Here is a 16179-nt window from a genome sequence, read left to right as displayed (position 1 = left end):
CTCCCAAGACTTGGCTATGATAAATGAAAGGTTGGAACGTAGGGTAGGTCAAAGAGAGCAAGTGGGCTGCCCGGAGACACGTCAAGAGGAAGGTCGTAGCTCATGTGAGTTACAAGGTAAAAATGCTATCCCCTACACTCCTATGAATTTAGAATGTGTGTTATGGCTAATAGTTGTCAAATGGGTGTAGATGTGATTTTGCCTAAAGTAGAGGCGCTTAAGTCTTTCTTTTGTGATACTCTTGGTATTGTTAGGTCGCATGAGAAAAAAACTCTTGTTGTAGGTACGCAAGCACTAGTTGATCCTTTAGATAATGAAATTGCTTTTTCTCGCGAGAATGATTTGTGTCCATCTAGTGCTAGCACTTATAACTTGACTAAGGTTCTATCCCAAGTGACGAGAGTATTCACACACTAGTTGAACTTTATGAAAACCATGGCGAGTCTACGGTGGTTGTGAGTTACCAACTACTAGTGAGGGTGTGCAAAATGATCAATCGGGTGACGATAATCTTGATTTTCTTGAATGTGTAGAAAACCCGAGTTGTATTGTCCTTGTGAAGACAGTTTTGATTGTGGTCCCTTAGCTGGCCGTGATGGTTTGTATATATGTGAGGACTATTCTTGTGAAAGAGAAGGTGGTGTGTGCTTAGAATTCCATCGACTTCTTCTTCATGTGCTTCTTATGTTGGGCCTACTCTTAGTGGAGATTTTGAAACTAGTAGTAAGTGCATGCATGAGAACCCTATATTTGAAATTGACTTGTGGAACACCTTTCTTAACCCTCTTTTTGTTCATGATATTTTCAAAGATGATAGAGAAAGTATGCCTAATTGTGAGGACGGCTCCTTAGGGGAAAGTGAGAATGATCGAAACCTAGGTCTTTGACTACTTCTCCCATTTGACCCCGGTAACCTCTTGGGATGTAGAGAATGTTATACATCCCCCTTGATGCTTTTTCAAGACGACAAGCAAGGCTTGATCATGAGTGTTGGTACACTTCCCCTAGGTTGTCGTAGCCACTTTTTTTGTTACATATTCACTAGGCTTTTCATATTAAAAACAAAGGATTCAGGGTTATATTTCAAGTGTGTACCACCTTGGCATGATGATGTTGTTTGTTGTACTAACCCTGACCCTCACACCATGAAAATTTTATGCTTGTTTGTCCTTTCTTTGTTCTTGCAAGATGTAGATTCGAGGTCGAATCCTTTTCAAGAAGGGAGGATGATACGAGCCAAATTACCATCATAGCCTTCGATGACATCATGCGAGGCTAACTCATGAAGAATCAGATGATGGTCACATTGAGGGGAAAAAAACATGCATGTAGAGGCCATTTTGAGCATTCCATAAGGCAAAACCATGATTGAAAAGAGGCTTAGGGGCTGCTTGAAGAGCCATGACCCAGGAGAATTGAGGAGCACCTTCATTAAGAGTGTTTTGGGATTTCGCATGTCAAAATTACACTCCATGACCGCCCCACCCTCATTAAGGGCATTTTGGACACTTTATGTTATAATAGGTTATAAATAGGCTCCTTTAGTCTTATTTTCATTTTAGTTTATGAATGATGAATATTTGAAACATTGAAAGTTCTCTCTTTGAGAGTATAACACCTTAGTTGTAGGGCTTCAAAAAGCCACAAAAATCGAAATGAGGGCTAATTCAAGAGTGGAATCACTTGAGTTGCAACTTGGATTGAAACGTTGGTGCTAGAGGAGGTAACGTCCCTCTTGTATATATGTAGGAGTTAGATGATTGTCGTGTGTCGATGTTAAGGGTCCTTAGATTTGATATATCTTAGGGTTCTTAGGATTTATACCTTCATTTGTCTATCTATCTATCCTTTAAATATATTGCAAATCGTGTGTTTATGTGCTTATCTTCTTGTTTCCATTTTTGGTGTTGTTTGGTCATCTCGTAAGTGGATTGTTTTGTTTCGCGTTGTGGGCTGTTTTGTGCCATTTGTTGGTTGATTTTGTATCAAAGGTAGGTAAATAATTATTTTTGAAAACACTCTCTCTCTCTCTCTCTATATATATATATATATATATATTATGTGAATATGTGAATACAAAATGTTGATTTGAGAGAGTGAGAAAAAGAGGGAAAATGAAGTGAAAGAGTTTGAATAAATACCAAAGGTCAAAAAATAATGAAAGGTCAAAAGTCTAAGAAGTCAAATCATTGTCTCTTAAGCTCGACTATTTCGGCGACTTGAATTCATCGCGGAACTCATTGGTGATGCATTAAATTGGGGCTCTATCACCGAATGCAATAATTTCCAAAGCCTAGGGCCTTCTTTTCTGCGAAGTAGTTCAAGATAGTCAATCGTTTGCTGAATGTATCGATGGACCGCTAATATGCACTCACTATCGTGGATTTGAACAGTTTATTTGAGACCGGAAGGTCATTCAGTGAAGGGCTTCGATGATGAGCAAATTGCTCTACACGTCGCCAAAGTCTCCTTCTTGAAGCTTTATGCATGATCTTCCGAATTTTTCCTCTTCGACTTATGTTATGTCATGTTTTCACTTTCCAACTCCATCATATACACGTAATTCAAAATGACAAAAATAAATTTGAATTGCCATTGAAGAAGCGCCTTAGTTATCATTGTGGATTTACGTTCTTTTCCATCATGCATCATCAAGGTAGAGCACTTCCAAGAAATCCGTCTTTGGGAGCAACCTATGGTGATGTTAAATCTTTTCCCATTCAAGAAAAATTGAAATCCTATGTCATTCTCCAATTCAATCACTCCACTAAGAAAATATTACACCACTTTGAAGGAACCCCGCCACCTAATAGTGAGTTTACCCAAAAACAACTTATACCTTGAGTTAAGTAATAGGACATCATCACCCACCTTGAACTCCCTTTTTAGAATCTTGGCAACATGCCATCTTTTCATATGCTCCTTGTAGAGAGTAGAAATTTTATAAGCCCTCACATGAAATTTGTCGATCTCTTGAAGTTGGTCCACTCTTGACTTGGAATCATACACCCAATTCATATTCAACCTCCGAATGGGAAGATTTTCCAAACACCAATTGATATGATGACATACCAACGGAGTTTTTAAATGCGGTTCTATGCCCATAAAATATTATCAAGATTTCACGCCTAATTCGTCCTACTAATATTCACGACTTTTGTCAAAATCTCCTTTATCTTTCAGCTAGACACTTCTGTTAACCCATTAACTTAAGGATGATATGGATTTGCCACCTTATACTTGACTCCATATTTAGCAAGCAAATACAGAAATGATTGACTGTAAAAATGAGAACCCTCATCACTTATGATAGCACGAGGTGTCCCGATCGATTAAAGATATACCTCTTTAAGAATTGAGAGACACTTTTAGCTTCATTATTTGGCAACGTAACGACCTCAACCCATTTGAAGGAAAGAAAAAAAGAAAAAGAAAAAATATCCCCGTACCATCCCCACCCACCTAAGTCCTACCTTTTTTAATCACCCCCTCCCCTCCCTTCCCCTTCCCTCCCCTTTTGGCCTTTCTCTTTCTTCGAATCTCCACTAATGTCTTCTTAGTCTTTGACTAATTTAAATTCACTATATCTTTATTTTCAATTTTCACCAAAATTTTAAATTAATTTTTCTCTATTCTAAAAGTGAAAGATTGAACTAGATTCTTAAAAAAAGAAAACATTCAATATCCTTTTCAACATTTTAGTTTAAAATAATTCTAAAATATGTTCATGTGATTTTTGAACAAGAAATCTCAATTCTAGTAAGAATAAAATTTTGATAAGTTTATCTAATTTTCATTGATGGTTTTGTTCTCTTTAATTTATTAGAAAAAAATAGAAAAAACAATGAAGATAAATGTGTATAAGAAATGAGGTGGGATGAGAGTTAGAAAAAAAAGAAAATGGAAGGGTGGGATGAGGGTTTGTAAAAAGAGAAAATAGAAGGAGGGGGTGGGGGGTTGAAGGAGAAGAAAGGGAGTGGGGAGGGATTTGTAGAGATAAAAATCAGGGGTGGGGGTTTGAAGAAGAAAGAAAGTGGGTGGGAGGTAAGGGGGAGGGCGGTGTATTTTTTTCATTTTTCTTTTTTTTTTTTGAGAAAAGACATCAACACCTCTAAACTTATCCGATGGACTTACTTTATGTTTAATTTCATTAGTATTTATTTATTCCCCTAACAACTTTTAAATGAATTAATATTATTCATAATACCGACGTGACTAAAAAAAGAAAAATTAAAAGCGCACATGTATGTTTATATATATTTTAAGAAAATGACTCCATTAACTTATATATAGTAAAAGAAAATAAAAATAATTAATAAATTTCCACTTCCTTTCTTCTTTTTCAAACCCCTTCACCCCCCCCCCCCTTTCTTCTTCTTCAAACTTCCATCCCCACCCCTTATCCTTCTTTTAATCCCTTACCCACTTCATCAGGTTTTTTAAGAAGAATAAAAAAAATATAGCTAAAAGAATTGCGACCTGAAATATCATTTTTTCAACTCCTATTTATAGTTCTCGTTCGCCCTACTTCTTTTTCACAGTAAGTTTTTTCCTTTTTCTGAGTGTCCACTAATTGGTAAATGATTGTTTGTCATGGCTTAAATGAAACAAATAAGTCAAGACTTCTTAATTTTCTTTGATACCCTTTCCTTTATTCAGTGTGTGTTTTGTCAACCCTCGTTGTCTATAGAAGTGTGGTGGGGATATGGGTTGATTTAATAGGTTGAAGGAGAAAAAGTAAAGCATCTGTGGGTGGTTGTAGAGGGAGAGGGGGATTATTTTTAAATTAATTGATGTGGCTTGACGTGACGTTGATCTGACAATGGCATAATTGCATATGACATGCAAATACCATTATAAGAGTGTTATTAAAATTTTAGGGTGGTATTTAATTTACTTTAAAATTATTTAGTGTGGTTAATAAATATTCATGGAGTTAAAAGTGTAAAGTATGTTGGTCGGACAAGTTTAAGAGTGTTTTCAAACTTTTTTATTATATATATATATATATATATATATATATATATATATATATTAGTGTGAGTAATTTTTTTAAATGGATCACGTGTTTTTATATTTTTATATTTTTATGCCACGTCAGGCTTAGAGTTATATTTTCTCGGCAAAACCCATACGCAACCCCCTTAAGTACGCGCCATTTTTCACTTAGGCACCTCAAGTAGACATTGTTCCATTTTGACACCTTAAGTAGCCATAAAGTGTGTCATTTTGACACCTTTTGCTGAGTTGGCCAGGTGCGTGTATTGCACCTCCATGAAGGCGCGTGAAAGCCATTTTTTGGCTGATATGGTGCCCAATTTGGCCCACCAATAATATATTAACTCATTTTCATTAATTTATACCTTTTTTCTTATTTTTATCCATCATTTTTGCCAATTTTAAGCTTATTTAATGGTGAAAATTATTGGGAGAGATTTAAAAATTAGATACATATTTAGGAATTTGTCTTGCCAAAAATAATATATTAACTCAACGCCCATTAATTTATACTTCTTTCACATTTTTATCCATTATTTTGGTCAATCTTAATTTATTTAACGGTAAAAATTATTGAGAGAAATTTATAAACGCATTTAAATGTTCGTGAAAATTAAATAATAAACACCTTTTTTTTTAATCATTAAGGGCAAAATCGATGAAGAGAAATAAAAAATAAGCAACATCAACGAAGAAAAATTAAAAATAAAATAAAATCGATGAAGAAAAATTGAAAAATAAAGCTAAATTAGTGAAGAAAAATTGAATTTAAACAAAATCAATAAAAAAATTTAAAATCAAAGCATAAAAACCAAGAAAAATCAGTGAAGAAAAATTAAAAATCGAAGCAAAATTGATGAAAGAAATTTAAAAATAAAGCTAAATCCGAGAAGAAAAATTAAAATCAATTAAAAAACTAAAAATTGAAGCAAAATAGATGAAGCAAATCTGAAAAAAATGAAGCTAAATTTATGAAGAAAATCTAAAAATCAACTAAAATCAGTGAAGAAAAATTAAAAATCGAAGCAAAATCGATGAAAAAAATTAAAGATGACTGGGGTGCGGGGGTGGGGAGGGGGTGTGGGGTCTTTGAAGAAGATAAAGAGGGGAAGAAGAGTGGCGGGATGAGTGGGGTGTTTGAAGAAAATATTAGTGGGGCGCGTGGGGTGGGGGGTGAAGGATGAGTGAGGTGTTTTAAGAAGAAGACTGGTGGGGTGGGCGTGGCGGGTGGGTGGGTGGACTAGTGGGTTGGGTTGGGTGGGGGTGGTGGGTGGGTGGGTGGGGTGTTTGAAGAAGAAGGTTGGTGGGGTGGGTAGGTTAGGGGGAGGGGGTATTTTTTATTTAAATTAATTATTTATAAATTATTTGGGTATTTTTTGTTTAAATTTAATTATTTATAAATTATTTGGACAAAAATAACACGTGTCGACATTTTATTCGTCACTTTCCATCTCAACGGAGAGTGTGTTTCACACACTAAAATTATTTTGCTGATTCAGCAAAACGTGTCAAAGTGACACATTTGAAGGCCACTTGAGGTGTCAAAATGAAACAAATTCCACTTGAGGTGTTTAAGTGAAAAATGATGTGTATTTAAGGGTGCTGCGTATGAGTTTCGCCTATTTTCTCTAATTTTTTGGTGTTTCAAGCATGCATCATGTGTGAAACATAGAGTGCAGTGGTCTGCAGTGAAATGCATGTATATAGAGTGCTCTGCAGTGAAATGCCTTTAATCTTATCCATTATATATGTATCCTTTTGTTTTTTCAGTGGAAATTTCATTTGCCATCTTGCTTCCACAAGAATGCAGCAGACATAGCCATATCACTCTCCATGTGGTGAGCTATTTACTAGTAGCTAGTACGTAATATTTCAGTTTGAGTTTTCGGAATAAAATTGAACATCTCATATATATATATATAAAAACTCAAACTGTATAACTTATAACTTTTACCTAATTTACAAAGACCAAAATCTCTCTATCCCATATGTTCTCTAGTTCTGGTCATTAAAGAACATAATATTTATTGGTGGATTTTAATCTTGTTATTAGGGCTCTCATTCAATTTCTTTGTAGCTACGTGACTCTTCCGCTATATGCTTTGGTTACTCAGGTATTCTCTTCATCTGATCTGTCCTGGATTAATTGATTTTAGTTTACAATTTTTCCAAATCAACCACCTTAATTCTAGAAAAAAAGAAACTATTCAACGCATCTTGATATAAATTAACATTCAACATTTCTCATACATTGTATTTTCTACTTCTCGGTATGGGTATTTTAATCAATGTCCATATGAATTTTGATCCAATTACGATTTAAGTTATACATATATAGTTTTTTTTACACCATTTAGGCAATTTAACATGCATGTGCTGATGTGTGTTGTCACTACCTTTACTATGCTTAAATTTTTGGGAAAAGCTATAACTACCATCTTTAATCGTATCTTAATATTTTCAACTACATACTTTTCTTTTAGAGAATTCTATTACCTCCTAAACTACTTTAAAATGTAATATATACACCCTTGAGTATAAGGTGACAACGCTCAGTCTCTTTCGTAGTATGTGAGACATTAAAACTAACTTCTAATCTAATTAATATATGCACATGCCAATTTTTAATTGGACACTTTATTATTAATTAGTACACATAATTAATTAATATCAAAATTTAAGCATATATTTTTAAATTATTTTTCTTTCCTTCTTTGTGAAATAAAGTCAAATTTGTATTTATAATAATTGGTGCTACTTAAAACTAACACAGATTAAATTAAATAAAGATTGCCTAAAAGAGAAACAATTTATTATAAAAATTAGAAAATATGTAGTAGTGTTTTTGTTAATATTACTATCCGTCCATAGATGTACCGATATTCCTATAATAACAAATTTAGATTTTATCTTTTTTATCGATATTATTATCGGCGTATGGTGAAATTTATAATTTCCCCCCTTTTAAGTAATTAGTGCTGTTAATAAAGGCAAACTCAACCATAACATAATGTTATTAGTTAAGGATTTTCAGAAAATTAAATATGTATAAATAGAAAAAGTTTATCAATCTTTTGAAAAGTTACCATAAAATGAATTAAACACTTCAAACAAATTGAACCTCGACATTTTAAGAAATTATCTTTTTCAAAAAATAAATTCTTAAAAATAATTCAACAACTAAAGTTAGTATTGGAATAGAAAAAATTGAAGAAAAAACACAATCAATAATATTGCCAATTACTAAATGGAAAAAAATAATAAAATCGACTTTGATTCACAAAGAAAGGAAAATAATATTAAAACATATATATGCTTATAATTTTTACATTAATTAATTATGTATACTAATTAATAACAAAGTGTCCTATCAAAAAAAGACATATGTACATGTTAATTAAATTTTAAGTTATTTTTAATATCTCACACGCCACCGAAGAGAGCAAGTACACTTTCCTTGCTATCTCACACTCAAGGGTGTATATGTTTTATTTTAAAATGGTTCTAATAGGATTTTCTAAAAGAAAAAGTTTGTTATTGAAAATATGGGCATAGTATAGTGTTTCATTCATAAAACTTATTTAATTTATTAGCGAAAAGTGAATTAGTTTTTTCTCCGAGACACACATATATAACAAAAAGAAGTGACTACATTTAATTTGTTGGAAAATTTTTCAGATGGGATCAACCATGAAACCAGTTATCTTTGGTGACAACGTGGCATCCGCCATACGAACATGGCATCAGACAGCTAAGCAACGGGCAAATAATGGCCGGCCGTCAGAAAATATGAGTCCATTCACGAGTAGGGCAGCCACACCATTGGGTTGGAGGTTCCTCTCCAGTCCACCAAAAACATGGTCAATATCCTCATGTTGAACCATCACCTAATTCTTCCCGTAAGAGGAGTGAGGGTAATTCAGAATCGAGCTTCAGGCAAAGCCTTGATGGTGGAAGTGAACAACCTGACATTGAGATTTCCTTGAATGATTTCTCGCTTGGAAACAAAAGTAATTGAAGTTTTTAGGGCCCACTGTTCTCAGATACCTTAATAGAATCGTGTTCAATACTAATACAATATTACCTTAGAGTAATTGAAATTTTTATCCCTGTACATTTCTAAGTGGAAATTGAGCTACGAAGCGTGAAGAGTGTGTTTGTTATAGACATATATACATGTCCCCTCTTATCTACTGCACAAGAACTATATCTATATTAAACATTGCCTGTTTACCACAACAACCTATTGCAATTTTTATTTAAGCTTTTCTTTAAACTCTCTTCGTACTATTAACCCTTAATAGACAATAGTCCATAGAACCGTCATATGTCCGTCTCGATACACCAAATATTTCCATTAAAGAACCCACACTCCTCCACAATCAGAAATAATTCTCTCCTATCAATTCTATAACCCTAATAATCCAAGTCCACCTTTATATGTTAGTACCATTGCTACTTCATCAGAGCCGCAACCCGCAAGCCATCAGATCCTAGGAACTCAGAGATACGATAATGGTAAAACAATTCACTCACAATGGAATGTCGTCCGTTATCTTCAAGGAAAAATACTACTATGGAGTCATGGTTGTTGAGTGTTGTCTCACAATTGTGAGGAAATTTCTTAAGCTGCGACCCCAAACTTAGAGAATTTCACGATAAATGGTTCAATAAAGATTGGAGTTTTTGATAATACAATATTTTTCTTGACTTCACCAATGAAGAAGTCTAATACAATATGGTTCAAGAGTGATAGAAATTGCAGGCATGTAGATGGGGCTCTAGAAATGGTTACATGACTTTAAGCCTGACGAACTCTACTTATTGTTCGCGTATGAGTCTTAATTTGTCTATTCCTTATAATACGAATACCTAGAAATACATCAAATGGACTGTGAAGATCGTGAGCTAAATAAGTACTCCTTTAGCCATTGATACGACTACTAATAGTCAAACAAGATTAAACATAGCTAAAGTTAGAGTAGAAGTTAATTTATTGAATAAGCGTAGAAGTTAATTTATTGAATAAGCTTCTTGATAGCATATGGGCGAGGATTGAAGATGAAAATTCTCCTCTTAGAGGATATGCCCAAAAAATAGAGTATGAAATATCTTGAAGTATTATGTACATTGTAAGAAAGTGGGCCATAACAAAGTTAACTACAGGATGTTGGAAAGAATAAGGGTTGATGAAAAAGAAAGGCTAAAAAGAACAATCTTAAGGATAAGAATAGGGAGAAGAAAGTAATACATTCGAGAAAAAGAGTTACAGTAACACTAACAAACAAAATTACGTAAATTAGAATGTTGAACCTAGCCATAGCAAAACCATAACGTATCGAGGATAATAAAAAATTGGATAATAGTCCATCCATTGTGGAAAGGATGACTGCTAATGGTAACAACGACAAGAAGAAAAAGTCCAAGAAAAAGATGCCCAAGAAGAAGAATAAAGTAACTTTTTGTAATAATTCGTACTTTGATTTTTGAATTTTCAAGTGTTTTAGGTATTTATCCCTTTCTATAATTATGTTTCGGTGTTTATGTGTTGCGGGAGTAAGTGGTGTAGTTTTTAAGGTGTTTCGTTGAAAATTCAGTGAGTTTTTCATTTTGAAAGGATTTAAAGTTGGAGTGGTTGACTTTGATCAACATTTGAAGATTTGAGAATCATATAAGAATTCCTTCAAGTTCATCATTTTTGAAATGTTAATTTAGATTAGTAGCTTGGTTGGTTTGGGTTCCAGGACCTTTGGTGTGCTTTTGAGTATTTAGATGAGATGTTGGAAATTTAAACTTAAGAGTTGACTTCGGTCAATATTTGACGATAATGACCTTCGTTGGGTATTTTGACTATACCATTGAGTCTGAAATATAGTTATGATCAATTTTCATTATTAATTCATATAAATAGGGTTTTGAATAAGTTTTAGGTGTTAAAAATAAGTTTTGATTATAGTTGGCTTTTGTTGGTGTTTGGTGCGCATATGATTGCACACCTGGAGCATGATCGCACCGAAGAAAAGGCCTGGACAGTGCTATTGGTGTTAGTACATGCAATAGTGTGGAGAGAAAAGTTGCTCGATGTTGCTGGTGCTAATTGTGCACCATAGGGCTACAATATGCATGCCTTGAGCGCGATCACGTCAAGGCACACAATTGCACTAGGCTGGTTATAACAACTAAATTCAAATGTCCTTCTCATTTTTAGTTTGTTTCCTTTATTGTTGGACCTCTAAATCTCCCTTTTAGATAATATTTTTTTGTGTTTTTGTCATCTTGGAAAGGGCTAAGTTTTCAAACCTTAAATTTGTGTTTATCTCACTTTTTATTTTAATTTCTGGGCTAAACCAAGGTTACGGGTTTGAGAATAAAGCCCATGTCTTACCCCACTTTTAATCAAACTTCATAATTAAGTTCCTTGACCAGTAAGTAAGATTTTTAAACTATTTTTAATATTTTTCAATTATTATTTCACAATTTTATACGAAGTCTAGTTTTTTCAACTTGAAAATTTGGAGTTTTCCCTAATAAAGTTAAAATCTGATAAACTTTTATTTTCAATGTTAATTTAAACTCTGTTTTTGATGAAATTCCAGATTTGAACTCCTTGAGTCTTGGATAACTTGATTTTTTAATAAAATTTTTGTTTTGTCCTTGTGGCCTTGAGGTTGACTTTTGAGGTGACTTTTTGAACCCAAATTTGAGGTTTGACAATATGAGTATTATTAGCTTTATTTTCTTATATAGAATTCATAGTTGGATAAATTGGACTTGTTTAGAGGCAATTTAAAAGGGCAAAGTTTCAGTTTGATTCTTTGAGCTTCGTTAAGCAAGTTGAAACTTTTACTCTTTTTTGATGTGTTGTGTGGTATTTATGGATAAAAGGGAGTAATAGAGTTATCAAGAGTTCCGTATAGATAAGATAACAAATACTATAAGGATACCAATGTATCTCTAATGGGAATATAATCAACTAACTGACTATTTGGACTGGGTTTCTAGAATATGTGGATGTTACTCTATATTTTCATAGTAATTGAGTTGTTGGTGCACCTTGTTTCACTTAAAGACATATGGGTAGCATGAGTTTTGATTGAAAATTATTTGGGGATGTACTGTGTTGTGCAAAATTATTATTGATAGTCCTAGTTTGGAGCGATGTAATGATTATATTATATTCTGCCATCCTCTCCCCACACCTTCATATGCATATGATCATGGATATTTCTTCTTGACCTTCAATCGGATCAAGAGTTTAAGATTTTTGAGGCATCAAATATTTGAAATTACTCTTCGCAGCCTTGTGGATGAATTTGGAGTGAGATGTTTTTGATTATTTACTTTGTGGCCCTAGAGGAGAATCCTTAGGGAGTATATGGACTTTGTAAATCCCCCATGGGTCCCAGTTGGCTACGCTGATATGGAAGATGTATACAAGTAGGAAAAATATACATCATATATATCATCATCACATTTCCTCATTATTCTATGTCACATGCATCACTTCATCATATTCATTTTGTTTATTAATTTAGTCTAGTGAGTGTATATTGAATTATAGTGTCGGTTGTTGTACTCTTGATGTAGATGGCATTATTATTAACTTTAATCCTCATACATGGATACTTCATAGTGATGGAGTATGTTTTGAATTTTTATTGTATTTATGCATTGTCAGACTAGGATGGCTTTCTAGAGTATAGGTTAATTTGTTGTCTTGAATGGTTGGTTAATGATTTCTACGTCGCATTGAATTAGGGTCAATTGATGTTGATGCTGAGTACAAGTGATTATGTACTTCTCCTTGCTATTTTTTTCACCTTACGTGTAAGTACTAAGTTAGTGGAGATTATGTACTCTCTCCTGCAATTTTCTTGCACCTTACGTGTAAATACTGAGTTAGTGGTCCTTATTCATTGAGTGGTGTAGTGTTGGCTGTTCATCTTCAAAGATTCTGTGATAGTAGCATTTGGCTCTAGATCATCTCAAATTTTCTATCTTATCCTAACCTTATATATTTCCTTTGTTATACTGACATTATGGACCATTCCTATATCTTCTCTCTTAAAAGGTTTATATGCTATGACTACTAGACTTGAGATTTATTTTTATTTTTGTATCCACTTTTTTCTAATGTGCCAGATATTATTTGGGTGTTGAGATATTTTACTTCTACTTTATTTTGTTTAGTATTTATCTGATTGGTTTCATTGCTTAGCTATCACGGTGGGCATGATAGTTGCCAACATGTCCTGGTTTTGGGTCATGACAAGATGGAATTAGAGTCCCAAGCTCATCGATCTCACAAGTATAAGCCAAGTCTAATAAAGTCTCATGAACCGATTTGGAGACATTCCTTATTTATTTTTGAGAGGATTTCTTACTTTAGGAAACCTTATTTCTTTTTTTTGTATCGTGCAAATGATTCCTTGATTGATTATTGAGATTCCTGTCTTCTTCTCTCATAAATGGTGAGGACTTATGTAAATCTGGTTGGAGGATAGGAGCCTATTCCAACCCCCATATTGGTTGCCCATGCTGGGACACATGGATTGGGTAGGGGATGTAGTTCATGTTATGAAAAAAGTCGTGGTATAGGTAGGTAGAGCTCAGGTGGCTACTTTGATTCCTATTAGGGTGAAGTCCTTTGTGTTTATATATAAGGCAAATAATCTGTATGTTTTAGCTAAGGAGGTGGTCCAAGCATGCTCCATATGATCTTGTTATCAACCCAGGACTTCAGGAAACATTGGCTTGGATGTTGGGTGTTTTTGAGGGTTTGGACTATGGTGGAAAATTGGTAAGCACATCTCATGATTTTTAGACTACAGCGGGGGCCCATACCCCAGATCAACAACCTTTTCTAGTCTACAAAGATCCATTAGTCAAAATAACATCTAGGTATGATGGTATACCATTACCAAGAGTAGAAACTATGGGTGGAGTCAGGGTTACTATGTCAGATGAAGAGCAATTTAGGTCTGACAGGTTCAGAAATATGGACTCACCCTAGTTTTAGGGTGGCCATACTGAGAGTGCATACAATTTTGATATTAGCTTCCATGAGAGACTCTATAGCATGAGGTTAGTTGAATTTCACAGAGTTGACTAGAAAGTGATGTCTCGCGATCTCATTCCATATTTGATACATCAACATGGAATTTTAAAGGTCTGAAGTTTTTGTTATATATGATGTGTTTTGTGTTTATACATAGGAAATCAGGTCATTAAAACAAATAAATTGAATTTTGGAGCTTAAAAGGGTGTGTTGATCCATGAAGTCATTCGATGGACCATAGAATTAATCGTGACACGTAATATTGCCTGTTGAGTGAGAGATGTGAAGATGCAATTTGAACTCAAGATCACGGATCATTTGACAACCCGTGATTACATTCCATGAACAGTTTTGTAAACCATAGGTGCAGATCTAAAGACATTCAAAGTGGACTAGATTTTGCGTCAGTCCATAAATTGTGTAACTAGTTTATGATATATTTTATTAAGACATTAATTGAGATGCGAATGAGATGCAATTTTGGACTTATAATGATAGACCAGTCTACGGCTCAGAAAAATCTATCCACGAATCATGATTTAGCCCATGTAACCTAGGCATTCTTGATCAAAATAGAAAACGACAGATGGTTGATCCACTTTGATGGGCCATGGTCCAAACCACGGTTCTTGAGTTACTGATGTGGCCTAGTTTTCCTAATTGCTTTAGGATTTGTTTTGTAGTCTATAATACTTTTCCTAGGTTTTTATTTTAAGTTTATGCGCTCCTATTCTCAGAGATACATATTATTTTTTTGAAGACATATTATTCTTATGTTTTTGAGAAAAATAACATACGTTGATCCTTGATTCTTGGTTTGGGTGCAAATACAATTCCATATTTTGTTTAGTCATTTTTGTAAGTTCATGATCATGTTTTCTATAAATATCTCTTGATTTTATTCTCACTAATATGAGTATCTAAATCCCATAACTACGATTGTGGAAACCATGATAGAATGGACAATTAGGTTATAGTAGTTAGTAATTCTGAAATGGTGTTCATGCATGTATTGTTATTCTCTTTGGCCTATTAACAATTACATACATTAGAACTTGCCATAATGTCATGACCCGAACCAGGGCCTGGCCGTTATGGATATCTCAAATCCACCCAATACTAGAGACCCCTTATACCTAGCAAAATCACCACACACTACCTAACAGAGGCTGAATTCCAAACATATAACAAGATAGCATAAGAAAAGCTCAAATATTTTAAGACATGTCTATAACAGATAACTTGTAATCGACCAAAAATAACCAACCAACATCACCCAAGTCCATAGTAATCCACAAACCTTCTAACAAAACCGAAATTAATAAAGTACCGGGACATGCCTCTGACCCTAATAATGATAATGCCATGTTAATGATAATGTGAAATCTCAATTCTAATCTATGAATAAAAACTGATAAAATGTCTAAGTCTTTTGGAGAATAGAATCTCACCACATCACCCCCACCAATCTACAAATTAATCCGATCCACCTAACACTGCACAGGAAAAGTATAAGTATCTCTGGTCTCTGCATCGCGTGGGGATAGAATGTTCAGAGATGGTTAGTGGGTTAAGCACTAAAATTTAACTCAGGGAAAAGGGATAAAATAGGCCAAGTCCAATTCGATTCAAAACCATGTGAAAATCATCATATACATACATAAATAATATGCCAGAAAAGGAAACAAGGCTTCGCATGAACTTTAAAACTTTAGCATGGATTGTGTAGCTCAATCGTCATAACATATGAAGGCACCAGAGGCTATATGGGTCCATCTCTCCCCTAGCTTAAAGGCCCCCCAATGCATATAACTACATAAACCAGAGGATGTACATATGCACCATGGGAGACTCGAACCTCACAGCATACCTAGGTGACTTAAGTACCCAATCATGGAATGTAATATGGGGGGCTTACACCTCCCAATCGTATAATAAAGGAGACTCAAACCACCTATTCATTTAGACCTCTGCATCGTCAATCACAGTTTCCAGTATTGGCCCTTGGGACCTCCACTTTCACGACTTAGCTATATAACCCTCATTAAAGCGTAATTAAAACATTAGTCACACATTTCCAATTCTTTAGACCATATACACATTTAGGCATATACTGCTGGTAT

At 34.2% G+C, this 16179-nt stretch overlaps 1 protein-coding gene across 1 annotated transcript in view; it reads left to right on the top strand.

The window, feature by feature from the left end:
• The window catches only part of LOC107850812 (MLO-like protein 6), a 132359-nt gene extending 123192 nt beyond the window's left edge, over nt 1-9167 (top strand). The window contains exons 13-15 of the mRNA XM_047400424.1: nt 6769-6836; nt 7052-7112; nt 8677-9167. Coding sequence (XP_047256380.1) covers nt 6769-6836; nt 7052-7112; nt 8677-8877 — 330 coding nt within the window. The 3' untranslated portion in view covers nt 8878-9167. The remainder of the gene's footprint in view (nt 1-6768; nt 6837-7051; nt 7113-8676) is intronic.
• The last annotated feature ends 7012 nt before the right edge of the window (nt 9168-16179 follow it).

This window comes from Capsicum annuum, chromosome 12 (genome assembly GCF_002878395.1).
Source record: "Capsicum annuum cultivar UCD-10X-F1 chromosome 12, UCD10Xv1.1, whole genome shotgun sequence".
NCBI classification, from domain to species: Eukaryota; Viridiplantae; Streptophyta; class Magnoliopsida; order Solanales; family Solanaceae; genus Capsicum; species Capsicum annuum.
The sequence above is the reverse complement of the archived record's forward strand: the minus strand, read 5'-3'. Positions and strand labels throughout refer to the sequence as shown.